The sequence below is a fragment of the Lontra canadensis genome, unplaced genomic scaffold (assembly GCF_010015895.1).
Source record: "Lontra canadensis isolate GAN:19392208 unplaced genomic scaffold, GSC_riverotter_1.0 scaffold220, whole genome shotgun sequence".
Classification (NCBI taxonomy): domain Eukaryota; kingdom Metazoa; phylum Chordata; class Mammalia; order Carnivora; family Mustelidae; genus Lontra; species Lontra canadensis.
Genome location: NW_022631214.1, coordinates 193,236 through 209,055, shown reverse-complemented (window position 1 = coordinate 209,055; position 15,820 = coordinate 193,236). Strand labels below are relative to the sequence as shown.

At 62.7% G+C, this 15,820-nt stretch overlaps 1 protein-coding gene across 9 annotated transcripts in view; it reads right to left on the bottom strand.

Moving 5' to 3' along the window:
• The window catches only part of FBRSL1 (fibrosin like 1), a 77,534-nt gene that overhangs the window by 42,454 nt on the left and 19,260 nt on the right, over positions 1-15,820 (bottom strand). For all 9 annotated transcript variants that reach the window (XM_032849219.1, XM_032849221.1, XM_032849223.1 and 6 more), the window contains 2 exons: positions 4,846-4,950; positions 2,843-2,878 (listed from right to left, as the gene is read on the bottom strand). In XM_032849219.1, coding sequence (XP_032705110.1) covers positions 2,843-2,878; positions 4,846-4,950 — 141 coding nt within the window. The remainder of the gene's footprint in view (positions 1-2,842; positions 2,879-4,845; positions 4,951-15,820) is intronic.

Genomic DNA, 15,820 nt, shown 5'->3' with positions numbered 1-15,820 from the left:
TTGGGGATTTGCTGGGGATAAAGCTCAGAGAATTAAAGCCCTTTAAGTACAGTCTATAAAGCAGGTCAGACGACAGCTGCCCTGGGTCACTAGTGCAGGGACGCTGTTGGGGACAGACATGAGCCCTGCCGACCCTGAGGTCCCACCTACGGACACACACAAGCAAGGCACCGGGGCACAGGCGCACACCCGCAGGCGAAGCCGCGGCTCACATCCAGGCACCCGCGCCATGACTGCCACTTAAGCGCAGACACACGGGCACGCACACACCTTTCCAGACGGACATGCGCATGGTCCAGAAAGAAACAGCACACTGGGACTTACAGGCGTGCACAGCCCCCCACAGCCACACGGAGACACGGGGACACGGCACACACTCTCCTCTCACAGCCATCCGAGAGCTGTACACGGGTCAGGTGCTGGCAGAAGCCACACGCGCCACCCAGTGACCATGCATGCACACGCACGCAGGCCTCGACCTCAGTGTGCACACTCGAGTGTCTGGGGCGCCCATGCTGAAGCCTGGATTTAGAGGAAGGTCATAGCCCCCCTCTGCCCAGTCCAGCTGGCCCAGCCCTCACGCCCCTGGTGGGCAGCGCCGGAAGCCACAGACAGCCCTGGGGGCCCAGTGCACACAGAGATCTGGGCGCTGAGCTCACAGAACTTCCCAGGCCTGGGCCTGGCCATCCACCTGCCCCCACCCTCTCTGTTCCTACTGGCTGAGGGTCACAGGGGTTGGTTCCGCCTCCTCCAGTGCCAGAGGCACCTCTGCTTCTGGAAGGGCCAGGCCAACCACCTGAACCTTACAGCGCCCGCCCACCAGCATATGCCAGGGACCAGCACAAACACCTGCTCATGCCAGGCTTCATGCACACACCTGCTCATGCCGGGGACCAGCACACTCACCTGTTTGTGCCAGGACCTAATGCACACACGTGCTCATGCCAGGGCCTAGTACACACATCTGCTCATGCTGGGGCCAGGGCCTAATGCACGCACCTGCTCATGCTGGGGATCAGCACACACACCTGCTTGTGCCAGGGACCAGTACGCTCACCTGTTCATGCCAGGGACCAGCACACACATCTGCTCGGACCAGGACCTGATGCCCCCACCTGCTCATGCCAGGGATCAGCACACACCCGCTCACGCCAGGGCCTAATGCACACACCTGCTCATGCTGGGGATCAGTATACACACCTGCTTGTGCCAGGGACCAGCACACTCACCTGCTTGTGCCAGGGACCTAATGCACACACGTGCTCATGCCAGGACCTGATGCACACACCCCTGCTTGTACCAGGACCTAATCCACACACCTGCTCATGCTAGAACCTAACGCACACGCCTGCTCACACACGCCTGCTTCTGCCGGGGACTGGCACACACCTGCTCCTGCCAGCACCTAGCATGCACACACAGGAACTGCCATGGCCCAGCAGCAGGCTGGGTATGTCCCTGCCACCACCTGTCACTCCCGTGCAGTGGCCATGGGGGGTTAAGTTGCAAGCAGCTGGCCCATTAATTACGGGTTTTTCTTCAGGAAACATTCCAAGGAGCTCTTGGGGGAGAAGACCATGAGTAACACATGCAATCTGGAAGCAGAAGGGCCGCCCAGAGGCTCTGGCAAGGAGGCTCGGGGCAGGGAGACCCCAGTTGCCCAGGGACTCTCACACACGGAAGGAGGCTCCAATCGGGGCGTCCCTGGGCCTGGTCCGTCTGGGACCCTTAGGTTGACACACACCCCTGACCTTCCCCTCACTCTCCCTGTCCCGACTTGCATCACACTGAGTGTTATCACCAGCCACTTCCCACACTAGCACTCTGCCCCCAGCTGGAGCCCAGCGCTGGCACCACTCCCGGCCAGAGTGCCACTCCATCGAGGAGCAGAGGATATGCTGAGATGACCCGGCCCGTGGGGGGAAGGGGCAATGCAGGCCACCACCCATGGCTGTGGCTGGACCTGAGGAGGGAAGGGCCCCCCCAGGGAGACACGCCTCCGGCATCAGGATGTGACCACCACCCAGAAGCCTACAGCCCACCAGGTGCAACACTGAAAACCCGGCACCTGACCCACCCAACCCTGAGGTCAGGGCGGCTAGGGGTCAGGGGAGGCTCAGGGGCGCAGGGTGTCCTGTCACACAGAAAGTCAGTGGGTTAATTACACACCCTATAAAAAGCTGATGTGATTTAGAGAAGCCGCCCAGCAGTCCTGGAACTCTGGGGCTCACAGTAAATCAGAGGCTGGGGGCAGAGGCGGGAGGGGAGGATGAGGCGGGCAGAGCCCAGGCCCCGCCCTCCAATGAGCCCCAAAACGGCTGTAAATCTGCAAAAATGGCTTTTATGGAGCTCTGGGTTTTATGGCGTCATTAACGTCCCTCCTGATACTTAAGGGGCAACAAAATGAAGCCACGAGGAAAGGGTAGGGGCTGCTGGGGTAGGGGCGGGGTGGGAGGAGGGGAGGGGCAGGAAGCAGGGGCAGGAGGCGGGAGGCCACAGGGCCCAGGGTCCTCACGCCTGAGCCCTGGCCGAGCACGGAGCATGGGCGTCAAGTCCCTGGGGTGGGGGGTTGCTGCTCGGTGCCCGGAACCTCTCACTCGGAGTGCCTCCTGGCAGGACCCGGGGTAGAGCATCTCCCCACCCCTGGTCCCCAGGAAGCCAGGCAACAAGGGCCCACTCTCCGCTCCGGGGCCAGACCCTGAGCGATGCTCCCAGCTGGCCTCCACCGGCCTCCGCCCCAGCCCCGCTGCTGGGGCAGGGACCAGATGCTGAAGACGGCCGGGGGCTGCGGCGGCAGGGGCATGCGTGGGTCCAGCCCGCAGTGGAGGGGCGGCAGACTTACCGAGTAGCCTCTGCCCGACACCGCCTGCGCGGAGCTCTGTGGGGGAAGGAAGCACAGTCAGGATGGTCACAGGTCCCCCGGGCGGCCCCTCCTCTGAGGACCACCCCCTTGGCCCAGGCCCTGGGCTGCGGCTGGGTCACCAGAGTGGGGGGCACGAGGCTGGGACCTGGGACGGAAGCCGCAAGGGAGGGTACAGCACAGCGGCCCAGAGCCCCAGCAGCCTCACACCTGTGCCTGGGGACCCACGTTTGGAACCTCCCCCAGGAGACTCCGGAGACGTGGCCCAGACCAGCAGAGCGAGCCCAACCGAGAGGAGGGCGAAGTGGCCATGTTGCCTCAGAGAGGGGCTCAGCCCCCAGGTCCATCTCGGTCCATCTCGGCCCCTCGCGGAGCCAGGTCCCACCTTTCCACGCATGGTTCCACCAGCCACGGGAACGCAGGGGAGGCGGGCCCACTCCTCTGTGCCCAGGGGGGCCTGCCCCTGACTACTCAGCAGCCTCCAGCCTCCCAGCCTCCCAGGGTTGTGGGGGTATAGGGGTGGAGGGCAGGCTTCTTGGAAGGGGAGCTAGACGGGTAACCTCGGGGGCCCCGCAAATAAGATGGCAGGGCACACTGTGGCCACCGGAGGTCCCTTGAGGGAGCCCCAGCAGCACTTGGTGGAGCGCTCTCTGGTGCCACGAGAAACCCAGGTGGGCCCTGCAGCAGGCCGCGTGAGGAAGGGCATTCTGCTGTGGGGGCTGGGGGGCGGGGGGGCAGCGCAGGGTGAGTGACGAGCAGGTGCTCAGCAGGCCAGGACCCGCAGACCAGGGTCCGGAGCCTGCTGGGGGGAACGGAGGTCTGGCCGCAGACTCCTCCAGGATGGTGGGCGACCACGGGGTGTGTGTAGGGGAGGGTCCCCCAATGCCGCCTGGACTTCTCTGCTCTCTGTACACGGTACCCCATCCAGCCTCGGACGGGGCTCTGGGGCCCTTCCTTCCCCAGGCAGATGCTGGCGGGGTTGGCTGGCGGGGCCGGGAAGCCCACTGCGAAGCCCTGCCGGCGGGGGCGGGGGGCGGGGGGTGCTGTAACTGCTCTCCAAGCGTGCACCCTCAGGGCTGTCCCTGATGTGCTCAGAATCCGTCTTCACGCGTCCCACCGGCAATTAGCGTCCGAAGTAGGGCAGCCCCACGGCCCCAGACAATTACCAGCCTATTTCCCCATCTTGTGGCAGCAAGCTCGGGCCAGGCAATTAGCCCTCCTCCGGGGGCCCCCCTCCCCCCACCGGCCGCGCCCCCAGGCCCCTATTGAGATGATAATGAGAGACGCTCCCTCCATTCAATCATCCAGAAACCCAGCCCCCAGCCTCCATGCTTCTGCAGCATGGGGTTAGGAAGACAAAAGCCTCTTGGGCCCCCTCAAGAGGGGGGCACTCCCTCCTGGGACCCCTCACCCCGGTCTCCATCCTAATCCCCCACTGTGCCCACCTACCCCCTCCTCCAAGTGGCTGTGGCCAGGGAGAGCCAGGGGCCCTGGAGGGCACCCAACACGCCTACGGCAGCGGGCCACGTCCCAAGTGCAATCCTCCCCGTGCTGCCCCAGTCATGGAGGCTCAGGGGCCTGTCCTCTGGGGCACTGTCTGTCCCCAGACCAGAACGCCCTTGCTCCCAGAGGCCTCAGCAGGCCCGCCCACCAGGCCAGAAGCACTGCCCACCGATATTCCCACCATGGCCCTGGCTCCCCGCCCACTGCCCTACCACTAGCACCCATGGGTGAGGGCAGGCCCCCCTGCTGGACAAGGGCCTCCCCATGGGTCCTGCTGGGGCCTCTTCTGGGTTCCCCATTTAAACCCCTCCTAGTGCGTTAGTCCTAATTACCGAAAAATCATGTTTTAATGAAGGCAAAATGCTAATTGCAAAGGCAGAGCCCCCAGTGAGTCTCAGGTGCTAAGCGTGGGTGGGGGGCCAGCTGCGGGCACCCGAGAGACGCAGGAGCGTTTGGCTGAGCAAAGCAGCTGGGGCACTCACGTCACTGAGCTGGTCCCGAGAACTGCTCGTCCGGGAGCTGGTGGCTTCGTGGAGGCTGTCGTCCCCACTCTGGCGGTCGCCCCCTCTGGACGCGGTGACCTTCATCTGGGGACAGGGAGAGGCAGGCTCAGCAAACACAGACCCAAGCCCTCTGCCTGTGGGGGCAGGGCAGGGGCCCGGCCAGGGTCAGGCTCCTCACCCGTGCCCTGGCCTGCTCACCCACACTGAGCCCCAGGCCACGACCCAGAGAGAGGGCAGCGGGGGCAAGGCTCTGCGGAGCTGACCATTTACCACTAGGAGCAGAAACACCCAGAAAAGCAGACGACACACAATGACATAATGCCGCTGTGAGCTCTGCCCTGGTTTCCTGGAGCCGGAGCCGGTGGGCCGCCCCGCCCCATCTCACTGCACCAGGGAGCCAGACACCAAGCTTCCAGGACAGGCCAGCAGCCGCTCACCCACCCCTGCAGCACCCACACCACCGTAGTCCCAGGTGTGCGCAGACAAATGTGGACCGGCCACTCCCCACAGCGTGATCCCGGGCCACCGCTAGACCTCTCTGTGCCTTGGCTCTGCGTCTAGAAGCACGGCTGCTGCTCCGGTGTATGCCGGCCAGCGCCCCGCCCCCTCTCACACAGCAGCCCATAAGAGATGGGACACTTGTACCCACTTTACAGGCGGCCAAACCAAGCCCAGAAAGTTAGGTGAACCCAAAATTCCTGCTTCTTTTTTCCTTTTCACTGGGACATAACTTCAGACCACTGTAGACTGCAGTCACCACCCCCAACCACATGGCCCAGGTGTCCTGGGCTCCCCCACTCTCTGTCCAGGGTTCCACCACCTCCCGACCTCCCAGCTTCCCAATTCCCGCAGTTCCCACAGATCCCGCAGCTGTGTCCTCTCTGTCAGCGTGTGGGACACCTGCAGACCATCTACACCCTGTCTGTGTGCCTGGCATCTTCCGTGGAGCAGACCCAGGTGGCCGCTGACCCCTCACCAGCGTGGGGACACCGCGAGGGGTATGGGTGTCCTGCCCTCCTCTTTGTCCAAGCCTCCTAGCTCAGCGCAGTGCTCACGAGTGCAGGAACGTGCAGAATGCACCCCATGACCAGGGTCAGTGAGGTCTGACTGGGTCAGGAGCCTCCAGCCAGTCCACCACATCCAGCCCTTTTGTCTCAAACACCCTCCAGCCTGGAGATCCTGACCGGGCCAAAGGTCAAGATGGGTCTGCAAGGCACAATGGCTATGATCTAGAATATTCCTGAGTCCTGGGAAACACCCTGGGGACCTGGGTCCCTGCTCCTGTGCATGTCACGGCAGGCTCAGCCAGAAGCCTCTCTCGAGGCAGCCCTCAGAGCCCCTGCTCCCCAGGGCCACCCCAGGTCCCAAGATGGGGGGTATAGCCCCCAAAACCATGGGCCCTGGGTTGTTGGCCAGCAGAGTATAAATGACAAGACAGAACCAGTGACCACAATCCCGAGCCCAAGGCCCCGGGTGCCAGGGCCCCAGGAAAGCTGGCCTCAGCACCACCCTCCTTCTCCGAGGCAGGCCAAGGGCAGGGTCCTGGCCCCACATCCCGGGCCTTGGGGACCCCTGCCTCCTGTGCTCCTTCTTACTTGGTTGAGCGCTGCATTTACAGACCCTGACCAGTGTGGCCTCTCCTGACTCTCCAAGTCTCAGCTTCCTCACCTGTGAAATGGGATGCCACCAAGTCCCTCACATGTGACAGGATGCACGCATGTGTGCTGCAGTGTGTATATGTGTGTGCGTGCGTTTGTGGGCGTGCATGTGCGTGCGACAGTGTGTGAGCACACGCGTGTGTGTGAGTGTGCTGCAGTGGGTGCGTGTGCACGCACGTGGGTGCGTGTGACGCAGTGTGTGCACGCATGTGTGCACATGCGCTGCAATGCGTGTGTGCGTGTGTATGTGACAAGGTGTATGCACGTGTGTGTGACGCAGTGTGTGTACACGTGTGTGTGTGTGTGTGTGTGTGTGTGATGTGGTTCTGTCTGCCTGAGCCCTGGGCCAGCCCCAAGAAGCCACCAGGTGTCACTGTTGGCACCTGCAGGCTCCCACTGCCCTGGACCCCACAACAGCCCTTCCTGAAGTGGAAAAAACTGGGGCATGGGGGACCTTCCTTGCTGCCTCTCTGGGGGAAGCCTAAGAAACCGAGAGGTATAGTCCAGTGCTTCTCAAAGCAGGGTCACTGGGTCCGCTGCATCAGTAGCACCCGGGGACTTGTTCAGAACAAGAATCCACCCCAGGCTTACTGAGTTTGAAACTCAAACCCTGTGTCAGCAGGCCCTCTGGGAGATTCTACTGTGGCTCCAGTGGAGATTATGGCTGTGACCATAAGTCCTCAACCTCACGAGCTCCACACAGTCACTGCTGGGGGACAGAAGCTCAGCCTGAGCCCAGGGCAGGGTCCCTGCCCCAGGAGAGAAAAGCTAGACCCAGAGAAACCACAGGTCCAGGGAAGGACCAGTGCAGACTACCGTGCACCGTTGGGAAGACTGCTGACTGCACAAGTTTACCCAGTAAGAGGAGAGGAGACGGAGGGACTACACTACGACCTCACACGGCTGGAGCTGGAGGGGGAGGGTGCCACATTCCACTGCACAGGCATAAGCAGCCTGTCTTCTCTCTGAGCTGGGCCCCAGAAAGGAAGCCTCAGCCCGACTCCTCAGCAGGACCCTGCAGGTGGGGCAGACTGGGGTCTGTCACCCTTTCTCACGGGGCCAGTTTTGGCTCTGAAAGCCCCATTTCCCAGAAAGTCTTCGAAAACTGAGTCCTGCATCTTGGGCCCTCCCAATCCCAGACATAATGGGCTGGCTGGTCACCTACTTTTGTCCCCAGGCCACGACCCCGAACAGCTCAAGCTGGGGTTCGGCTGTCCAGTAGCCCCATCTGCTTCCCTGGCTGCTCAGAAATGTTGCTGGCCGGCTAAGCCAGGGGTGCTGCCAGCTGGAGCCGGGGAGATGAGATCAGAGCTGCTGGGGCCTTCAAGTCCATGTCCAGGGCCAGAGGGTGCCCTGACTGCCCTGGGAGGCGGGAGCCCCTGTGCCTGTGCCCACCACTGGGCCTTGTGGTCCATCCACTCATCCATCTCCACCCACCCACCCATCCATCCATCCACCGTCTATCTACCCACCCACATGTCCATCCACCCATTCATCCGCCTTTCCATCCATCTACCCATCTACCCAGCCACCTGCCCACTGGCCCATCCACCCAGCGCTTCCAGGGTGCCTATGAACTGGCTCTGTTCTGGGCAGCAAACACAACAGACACACATTCCCATCCTCCTGAAGCCTACAAAGAAGAGACAGGCACGTGGTTGGCAGACAGCCACAAGTACCAGGACAACAGCAGAGGAAAAAAGACAGGGCTGCCAGGGAAGGCTTCAGAGAGAAAGGTGTGGAGGCAAGTCAGAAGGCCAACAGGAAGAGTGGAGAATGGCCCCACGGAGAAAGATGCGGGAGTGGGAGCCCTCAAATGGAGCACGTATAGCTTCTGCGGTGTAAACACACCATAGCTGGGCTCGGCTGCCAACAGTCTGAACGCTGGCTTGTAAATTCTTGTCACAGTCGGCTCCTGCAAGGCAGCATGCCACCAGAGCATGCTCTCAGACTTGAGGCTGGGTGGGGTGGGGGGGGGGGTGCCGGGACTTCACCTTCCGACTGAGATGGAGAAATATGGCACTGCCTCCATCTGGTAGGGCCAGGTCATGGCTCTCAGAAAGGTGGGGAGGGAACAATTCCCTTAGACTAGGATGACAGGGCACTGCCATCAGACTATGGGGTCTATGGGGTGAGGGGCGCTACTCTCAGACTGGGGCCTACCAGGAGCATCCTGGGGCTCTGAGCTCTCTGGCAGGAACACTGAGGCCATGGCAACTCACCCATGAAGAACCCCCTCCCAAGACAGCTCCCCAGATAGCCGTCCTTCCCTGACCTCCTCACAGCAGGGCCCTCCAGCCCAGGCCACACTGCACATCCCAGAAGAAAGCATCTACCTCCCAGGCCAGCCACCCAGCACACCAGCCTAGACGGGCAACGTGTGCTTCCACTTGGCAATCAGGCCACGGGGGTGGGGGGTGTTGGCGCTGAGGGGACTGGGTGGCCAGTCTGGGGATATTGCTAAGAAAGGGCCCAGGAGGTGGGAGACAGCAGTGCCCCGGGGCAGACAGGACGGCACATGCCCGGTATGCCCCTCACTCCCTGGGCGTCAGCGTCCCAGGCCAGGGCTGTCAACCTACAGCTCTGCCAGGAAGCCTGCTCGTGTATCTCCAGGCCTGGTGGTCCCCTACTACTTGCTCTTCCCACCAGCAACAGGTGCCCAGTTCTCTGGGGCTCAGTGGGGCCTCCTGACCCTGCAGAAACCGCAACCCATCCCAGCCGGCATGTGTGACAGCCGCCCTCCCCATGGCACATAACCGCAGAGAGTGTGTCATCTGATTGCTGTGTTTGTTCAGTGTGTCTGCCCTCTAAGCCCCAGCGCCCGAACCCACGACTGGCAGAGGCCTGTGCTCTAGGTCCCGGTTCTACAGTGAACCTGGCAGAGGCTGCAGCAGGGAGCACCAGTGCTTGGGGCAAGGCCACAGAGCAAGGCCAGCTCAGGGAGGGGCCCTTCATGCAGACAGTGCAAACCCACCCGGGCAGGCAGGAGCCAGTGAGCACTGGAGTGTGGGACAAAGACCCCCCCCGCAACATACAAGGCTGCGTGCATAGCCTCTGGGCTCTGTTGTGTGAGCTCAACACCCCTCCTAGAACGTGAGAAATGAGTCACGGCTGAGCTTGGGTGTTCTCAGGCTGATGTCCCCCGACTGATGGCAGCTGTGCTGGTGAAGCGGGGTGGTGCTGCTGAGACTCCGGGCGCGCGCCCCAGTGCAACCAGCTGCGAGGGGGGCCTGGTGCTCCCACTCCCCTGGGCTGGCTAACACCTACTTGAGTTATAAGCTTGACCCCGCTTCTTCCAGATAATCCTTCCCAACTCTCTGTTCACTCCTACATCGACCAGGATCCTGGGGCCCCGAGTGTCCCTCTGAACGTGACATAGGATCACTGGTTGGTGTGTCTGTCTCCAGCATTATGCGAAAAGTCGGTCCCTGACTGCGGTCTGGTGCCGTGAAGGGGGCTCAGGCAGTGCGAGCCTTCCCACGACAGCCCAGCACTCAGGTGCAGACCGCAGCCCCCCTAGGCTGGCCGTCCCTTCCACTGCTCCCTGCTCTTCAGGAGACTTGGACGGGTCGCTGGGCGGATGACGGCCGGGCGGATGATGGACAGATGCACATGGTGCACCGCAGCTGGTAGGAGATGCCATTGAGGCCACTACCCGAGCAGATGTGTGGCCAGCAGGCTCCAGGGGACACAAGCTGTGGGAGGTCCCCGTCTGTGCTTGGATGTGGCCCCCCTTGCTAGAGGAACAAGATGAGCCGCCTTGTCCGGCCCCCAGAACTCTATTGGAGTGGGCTAGTGCGGGGCCCTCTGGGCTCCATCCATCCTCGGTCACCTGCTCGGGAGATGTCCCCATCTTTCTAGAAGCTAATGACCTGATTCAAGCCACCAAGAAGCCTCTTGCACAGCAGAAGCCTCCGGCTCCGCGGCTGCCCACACTGAGTGGCTGGCCTGTTGGCCGCCAGCACAAGTTCTTTAAAAACATCCACCAGCTCACGCCCTGCACTGCTGACGACCCCCAGTGGCGCCTGTACAGCGCCCCCACCCTTGGGAATGCCAGGCGCTTGCCCTCCCCCGGGAGTGCCAAGCGCTTGTCCCTCACTGGAGTGCCAGGTTCTCGGCCACCACCCCCAGGAAAGTCAGGCACTTGCCCCCCTCCCCCGCCAGAGTGCCAGGGGCTTGGCCACCATGCTCTGCCACCCCTGGGCATGCTGGGAGAGGCTCCTTGAGCCCTCATCTACAGGAGCTTCTCCCATTGTAGGCACGGCCATGGGTACCTCGAAATCCCTCCACCTGTTGCACACCTGTCTTCCCCACCGTTACCTAAACTTCGTGAAGGCAAGGACTGTCTCTGTCCTGTACCCTGCTGCATCCCGGGCCCAGATGGGCAGTGACCCGAAGCTCATACTGGACACTGAGTGCTTCCCTCCGGGGCAGGGCTGGGATGACCTGGCAGGTGGGGCCTAGGGGGCGGCGGGTGCCTGCCACCCTGCAGCCCGTCTCTCCTCCACCCTTGCAACAGCGCCTGCACTGAAGCCCCCCACCCCGCGCCATGCAGGGCTCGCCGCTCGGTTCCTGTGAGCGCCGGGTCTGGGGTGGGAGCTCGGGGCTTGCAGCAGCCCCGCCCCAGCACCTGAGACCCAGTCTGCTGCTGGGGAGGCCGCCCAGGAGGGGTCTCGAGAGGGTTGGGCACGGAGGCTAGAGATGTCTGTTCTATGAGCGAGAGAACTAGGGCAGCCGCAAGGATGAACCCCGCACGCACAGGGCCTGGGCCTGCATGGGAGACATTGCGGACGCCCCACCTGACGGACAGCACGGACGGCAGCCCTCCCAGCTGCCTCCCCCAGTACTGGCCTCCGCCAGGCCCAGGGTCATGCGGCCTGGCCGTGAGCAAGCGCAGCTGCCCACGGCACGAGGTGCCTGGAGGAGCCGGACGCCGGGCCTCAAGGGTCATCAGTCGGCCAGAAGGCTGACATGTCGGGACAGGAGGGGGAGTCAGGGCACCAAGAATCGGACTTCACTAAGGGCAGAGGGGGAGGATATGCTCAAATGGGCTCTGCAGAGGAACCCTGCCACCACAGATGGCAGGGGACAGAGCCCGGGAGGCCAGTGGCTGCCACCACCACAGCCTGCCAGGGTAGGCTCAAGGACAAGGGCATAGGCCGCGGGAACGGAGCTGCCTGGGTGTGAGTGCAGAGTGACCTAGCTGCCACCTCCTCGTGCTCGGAAAACGTCCTGGGTGTGGCCAGCCCCTGGGGCCTGTGGCAGGAGCTCGGCCTTCTGGCAGACACTGTGACACAGACTGAGGTGCTGGCGGGTGCGGACACGGCCACGTCGTGGAGCCCACTTCCTCCACAGGTAAGGGACCACCCAGGCCGTCTGCTTCGTTTCAGTCTATGGGCTCAGACTGTATTTGCCCGGCAGCCTGCCCCCTCAGACGGCAACGGCCTGGGCCTGTCCAGACACTTGCGGCGCGACCCTGGTCGCTGGGGACCTTTACTCTTCATCTGTCCAGCCGGGACTCTGTGTCGTTGGTGCCTTCAAATAAACAACTTCTGGCCTTGCCCATGTCCGCCACGGTTTCCCGGTCCGTGAATGCCCACTCTTGTCAGCCTCATTCCTTCCTCTGGTCCATCATCTCCAGTTTCTGGCAGTGACCGGCCTCAGACCCGTGTCCTCCTCCAGCACAGGCACCAGGGTGTGACTGTGAGTGCAGACGATGAATTTTGATGGCCATTTCCTCGGAATTATTTTCTAATGAGATCTCATTCGGAGAGACATTTAGAAGGTGGAAGCCAAGGACCGGCCTTGCGTGGTGGCGGGGAAATGCGGCTGCCTGTCTCCAGTCCATCATCTGGGCAGATGCCAGCTCTCCCGAGGCCAGGGGAGGCTTAGCACGGATGTCTTCCGGCCTGTCCGTGCTCGGTGCTGGGGCTGTGGCATCCGAGGGGAGCTTCTGGGCGGGCCCGCTCAGCTCTGCGGGCTGGCGGGGATTCAAACCACAGGCTGGCTGCGCATGAGCCACGAGCCAGCCAGCAAGAGCCATGAGTGAGGAGAGACTCGTGGAGACAGGTCACTGTGGACCCTCCACACGCCACAGGCTAGAAGCCACGTTGTTACGGAGCCCATGAATGGGTGGGTCTGAACGGATGAGAGCAAGAGACACACCACGTTCCTAAGACTTGCTCTGTGGAGAGGGGAAATGTCCCACTGATAGCACTTTGAACATGGAACGTTAGATATCGATTTTGTCTCCTGTTCTTGAATTCCAGCATGGCCACGAGTGTCCCCAGCTGTGTGTGGCTCTCAGCATGACCCCCCCAGACAGCACCACTGTTCAGCTGCATCCGCAGGCTCAGACCAGTGTTTGCCCGGGGTCCCGGGGCCCCTCTGGGAGGCTGGTGGTCCCCCAACCCTGGCCCTGGGGTGGGGTTCTTGCCAAACCCCCCCCCCCCAGGCAAAGCAGACAGTGGGACGTGGACACCGCCTCCCTTAGAGCCCCCTGGTGTGGGCGGGTCGCACGGTCATATGGTCACCGCAGCCTCGGGCCAGGCTGGGGGGACAGGCAGCGGTGTCGCCCCGACGTACCCCGGCCTCTGACACGCTAAGTGTCTGCAAGAACAGTTCCAGGACGCCTCTTCCGTGCCAGGAGCAGCCCGTTCACGGAGGTGCTCGTGGTATCCTCGGTCAGCGAGTGAGGGGGCAGTCCAGGGGCCCCTCCTCCCTGGGCCCTCCACGCAAGAGGGCAGGACTTGTCAGGACAGTCACCCTGGCAGCCACCCGAGCGCGGAGCCTGCTCGTGGAGCACCGCCGCTCAGCAGAGGCGCACACGCGCAAACAAGCTCCTCCCAGGAGCCCTGGACTGGCTGTGTCTGCAGAGCGCTGGGTGAGGCCCACCAGGTGGGTCCCCGTGCCTGGGCCCCTGTCCTCCTAGGGCTATCCTACCTTCCGCCAGGTGCACCTGGAGGAGTCTCCTTTCTCCCAGAGAACCACCACACCCACCAGCACTGTCCTTGCTCCTCACTGGCCTGGCAGGGACCAGGCATGGTCTCCTCCTCAGGGCCCCATCTGCAGATGGGGAGGTGGAGGCAGGGGGCTTACGTGGGGCGGGCTGTAGGGCTCGGAGGGAGACCCCTGCAGAGCACTACACCCAGGCTCCTGTCTCGATTCAGAGAGTCACCTAGAGCAATCCTGGGCCTCCCTTGGACCCACAGCGCCCCCCAAGGACTCAACCTACGCCCAACTTTCAGACCAAGCATCCCCCCGTCTACCCGCAACAGGGCGGACCATACCCCACACCCCTGGCCTTGGGGCCACGTGAGCTGCCAGGGCCCAAGCCTCTACCCCAGGCCACACAGGTCCCACACAGCCGTGTCCTTTAGCCAGTAAGGTGGCTCATGACATTGGAAGGAGCCACCATCATTTCAAAATTCTCCAAAAACACAGAAAAACCCGTATCACCAGATGCTCTCAGAAACCTCCAAGATCTGGCCACACAAAACCCTCATCTCCTTATAGCAGAAGGTGGCAGCAGCCCCCTCCCGTCCCTGTCCCCCAGGACGTGGCACACCTGGTCTAGTCTCTCCACAGCAAGTGGGTGTCTCCCCAAAGTGCCCTCCCCTTCAGGGTCCTGTCACTTTGAACCCAAGGCTAGCAGGAGCCCCAGGGGGCCCCTCTGGGATCAGATGGTTCAGCAAGTAAGCAGGCAAGGAAGAGCGGGGCCCAAGGGCACCGTGGGGCTCACTCAGTGGAGCCGTTCCAGATCGGAAGGGTTGGGCCCAGCCCAGGGGACTCCGTCTCCCACCCTCCCGCAGATCAGCGTTCTATTAGTTCTGCTTCCCCCACTTAGGCACTCACGTGCCAGGGCCACACTCCCAGAGCAGAAGGGCCTAGAAAGGCAGCAGCTGTGCCCGTTGGCACCTGCCTTGCCCACCCACGAGCCTGCACAGGACCCAGAAGACAGAGATCCCAACACTGCCCCCTTCAGGTCAACAGGAGGGAGGGGACGCTGGGAGTATCAGGAATCCAGGACAATTCTGAGGCACCTTCTGGGACACCTAGAAAGAGACCCCTTCCTGAGCAGTGGCTCCAAGGGACATGGCAGGGATGTGGGGGCTTGCTGAGACGGTCTGCTGGGGGACTGTGGCGAGCACGGCCCCCCCGAACGCACAGCACAAGCACAATGAGCCGTGCCCAGGCTGTGCACCCCTCCCTGGGCAGCCCCAGCCCTAGGCTGCTCTCCTGCTGCTCAGTGGGAACGCAGCGATCAGGGGGCAGGTCCAGACGCGCAGAAAACCACTTGTCGGAATAAATCACTTCACGTATGACACACACTCACTGATGCGGTCATAAAAATAATGGCACGGCACTTTTTATTTTCTTTAATCAGAAAAATAAGCCCCGCGTTTCTGGGAGACCCTGGGTGAGGACCAGATGCCCGTAAGCCCTGCTCTGGGTGCTGGGCGGCCCCCACACCCAGCCAGTGGGGACCCCAGAGAGCCAGTGTCCTCATGAGCAAATGGGATGGGGGGGGTGTGCGTCCCAGCCTCCATGAACGGGATCAGAACTGCAGTGGCCGTCGCGGCTCAGTGAGACTAGGCACACAAAGGGCATCCGGGAGCCCGGCCAGGGCAAACCCCAGGAGCTGCTGCTCCCTCCCCAGAGACCCTCTTGCTCTGGAGGGTCAGAAGTGAGCTCCTTGCCTCATGCCCAGGACTCCAGGAGCACCAGTGTGGGACTGCCCTGAACCAGAGGTCTGGGGTGAGGAATGGGTGACCCCCGAGCTCAGGCATGGGATGGGCGGAGGGCAGAGAAAGCCCTGTAGTGTGAGGTCCGTCCCGACGGGGAACGTCCTGGGGGGCCAACAGCTAGGAAGCTGCATGGGCTGGGTGGGAGGCCAGGAGGAGGCATTCTGAGAACGGCCCCAACCCTCCTGGTCCAGAGCTAGGAGAATGGGAGACTGCCTCTGCTTCAGTGCCTAGCCACTGGGGTGGAGGCAGAGTTGGGGGAGTGGGGGGGGGGCACACCCTCCTGTCACCAGCAGCTCCTATGTGGCCACAGACAGCCCTGAGTGCCCCCCATGCCCCCTCCCTGCATTCACAGAACACTGGAGATGGACATGCATCACTGCCCTTTGCCAAAGGGGAGGTGCGCGGGACCTGCGGCCTGGCTCCAGTGGGGCCCACATTCTGCCTAGGGGCACGGAATGCACGCTGGCCACATGGGTCAGGGCCCCAGGGCGCAAGGCCTGTAGCCGGCACACGCCCACAGCATGTACACACACACATCACATACGTGCA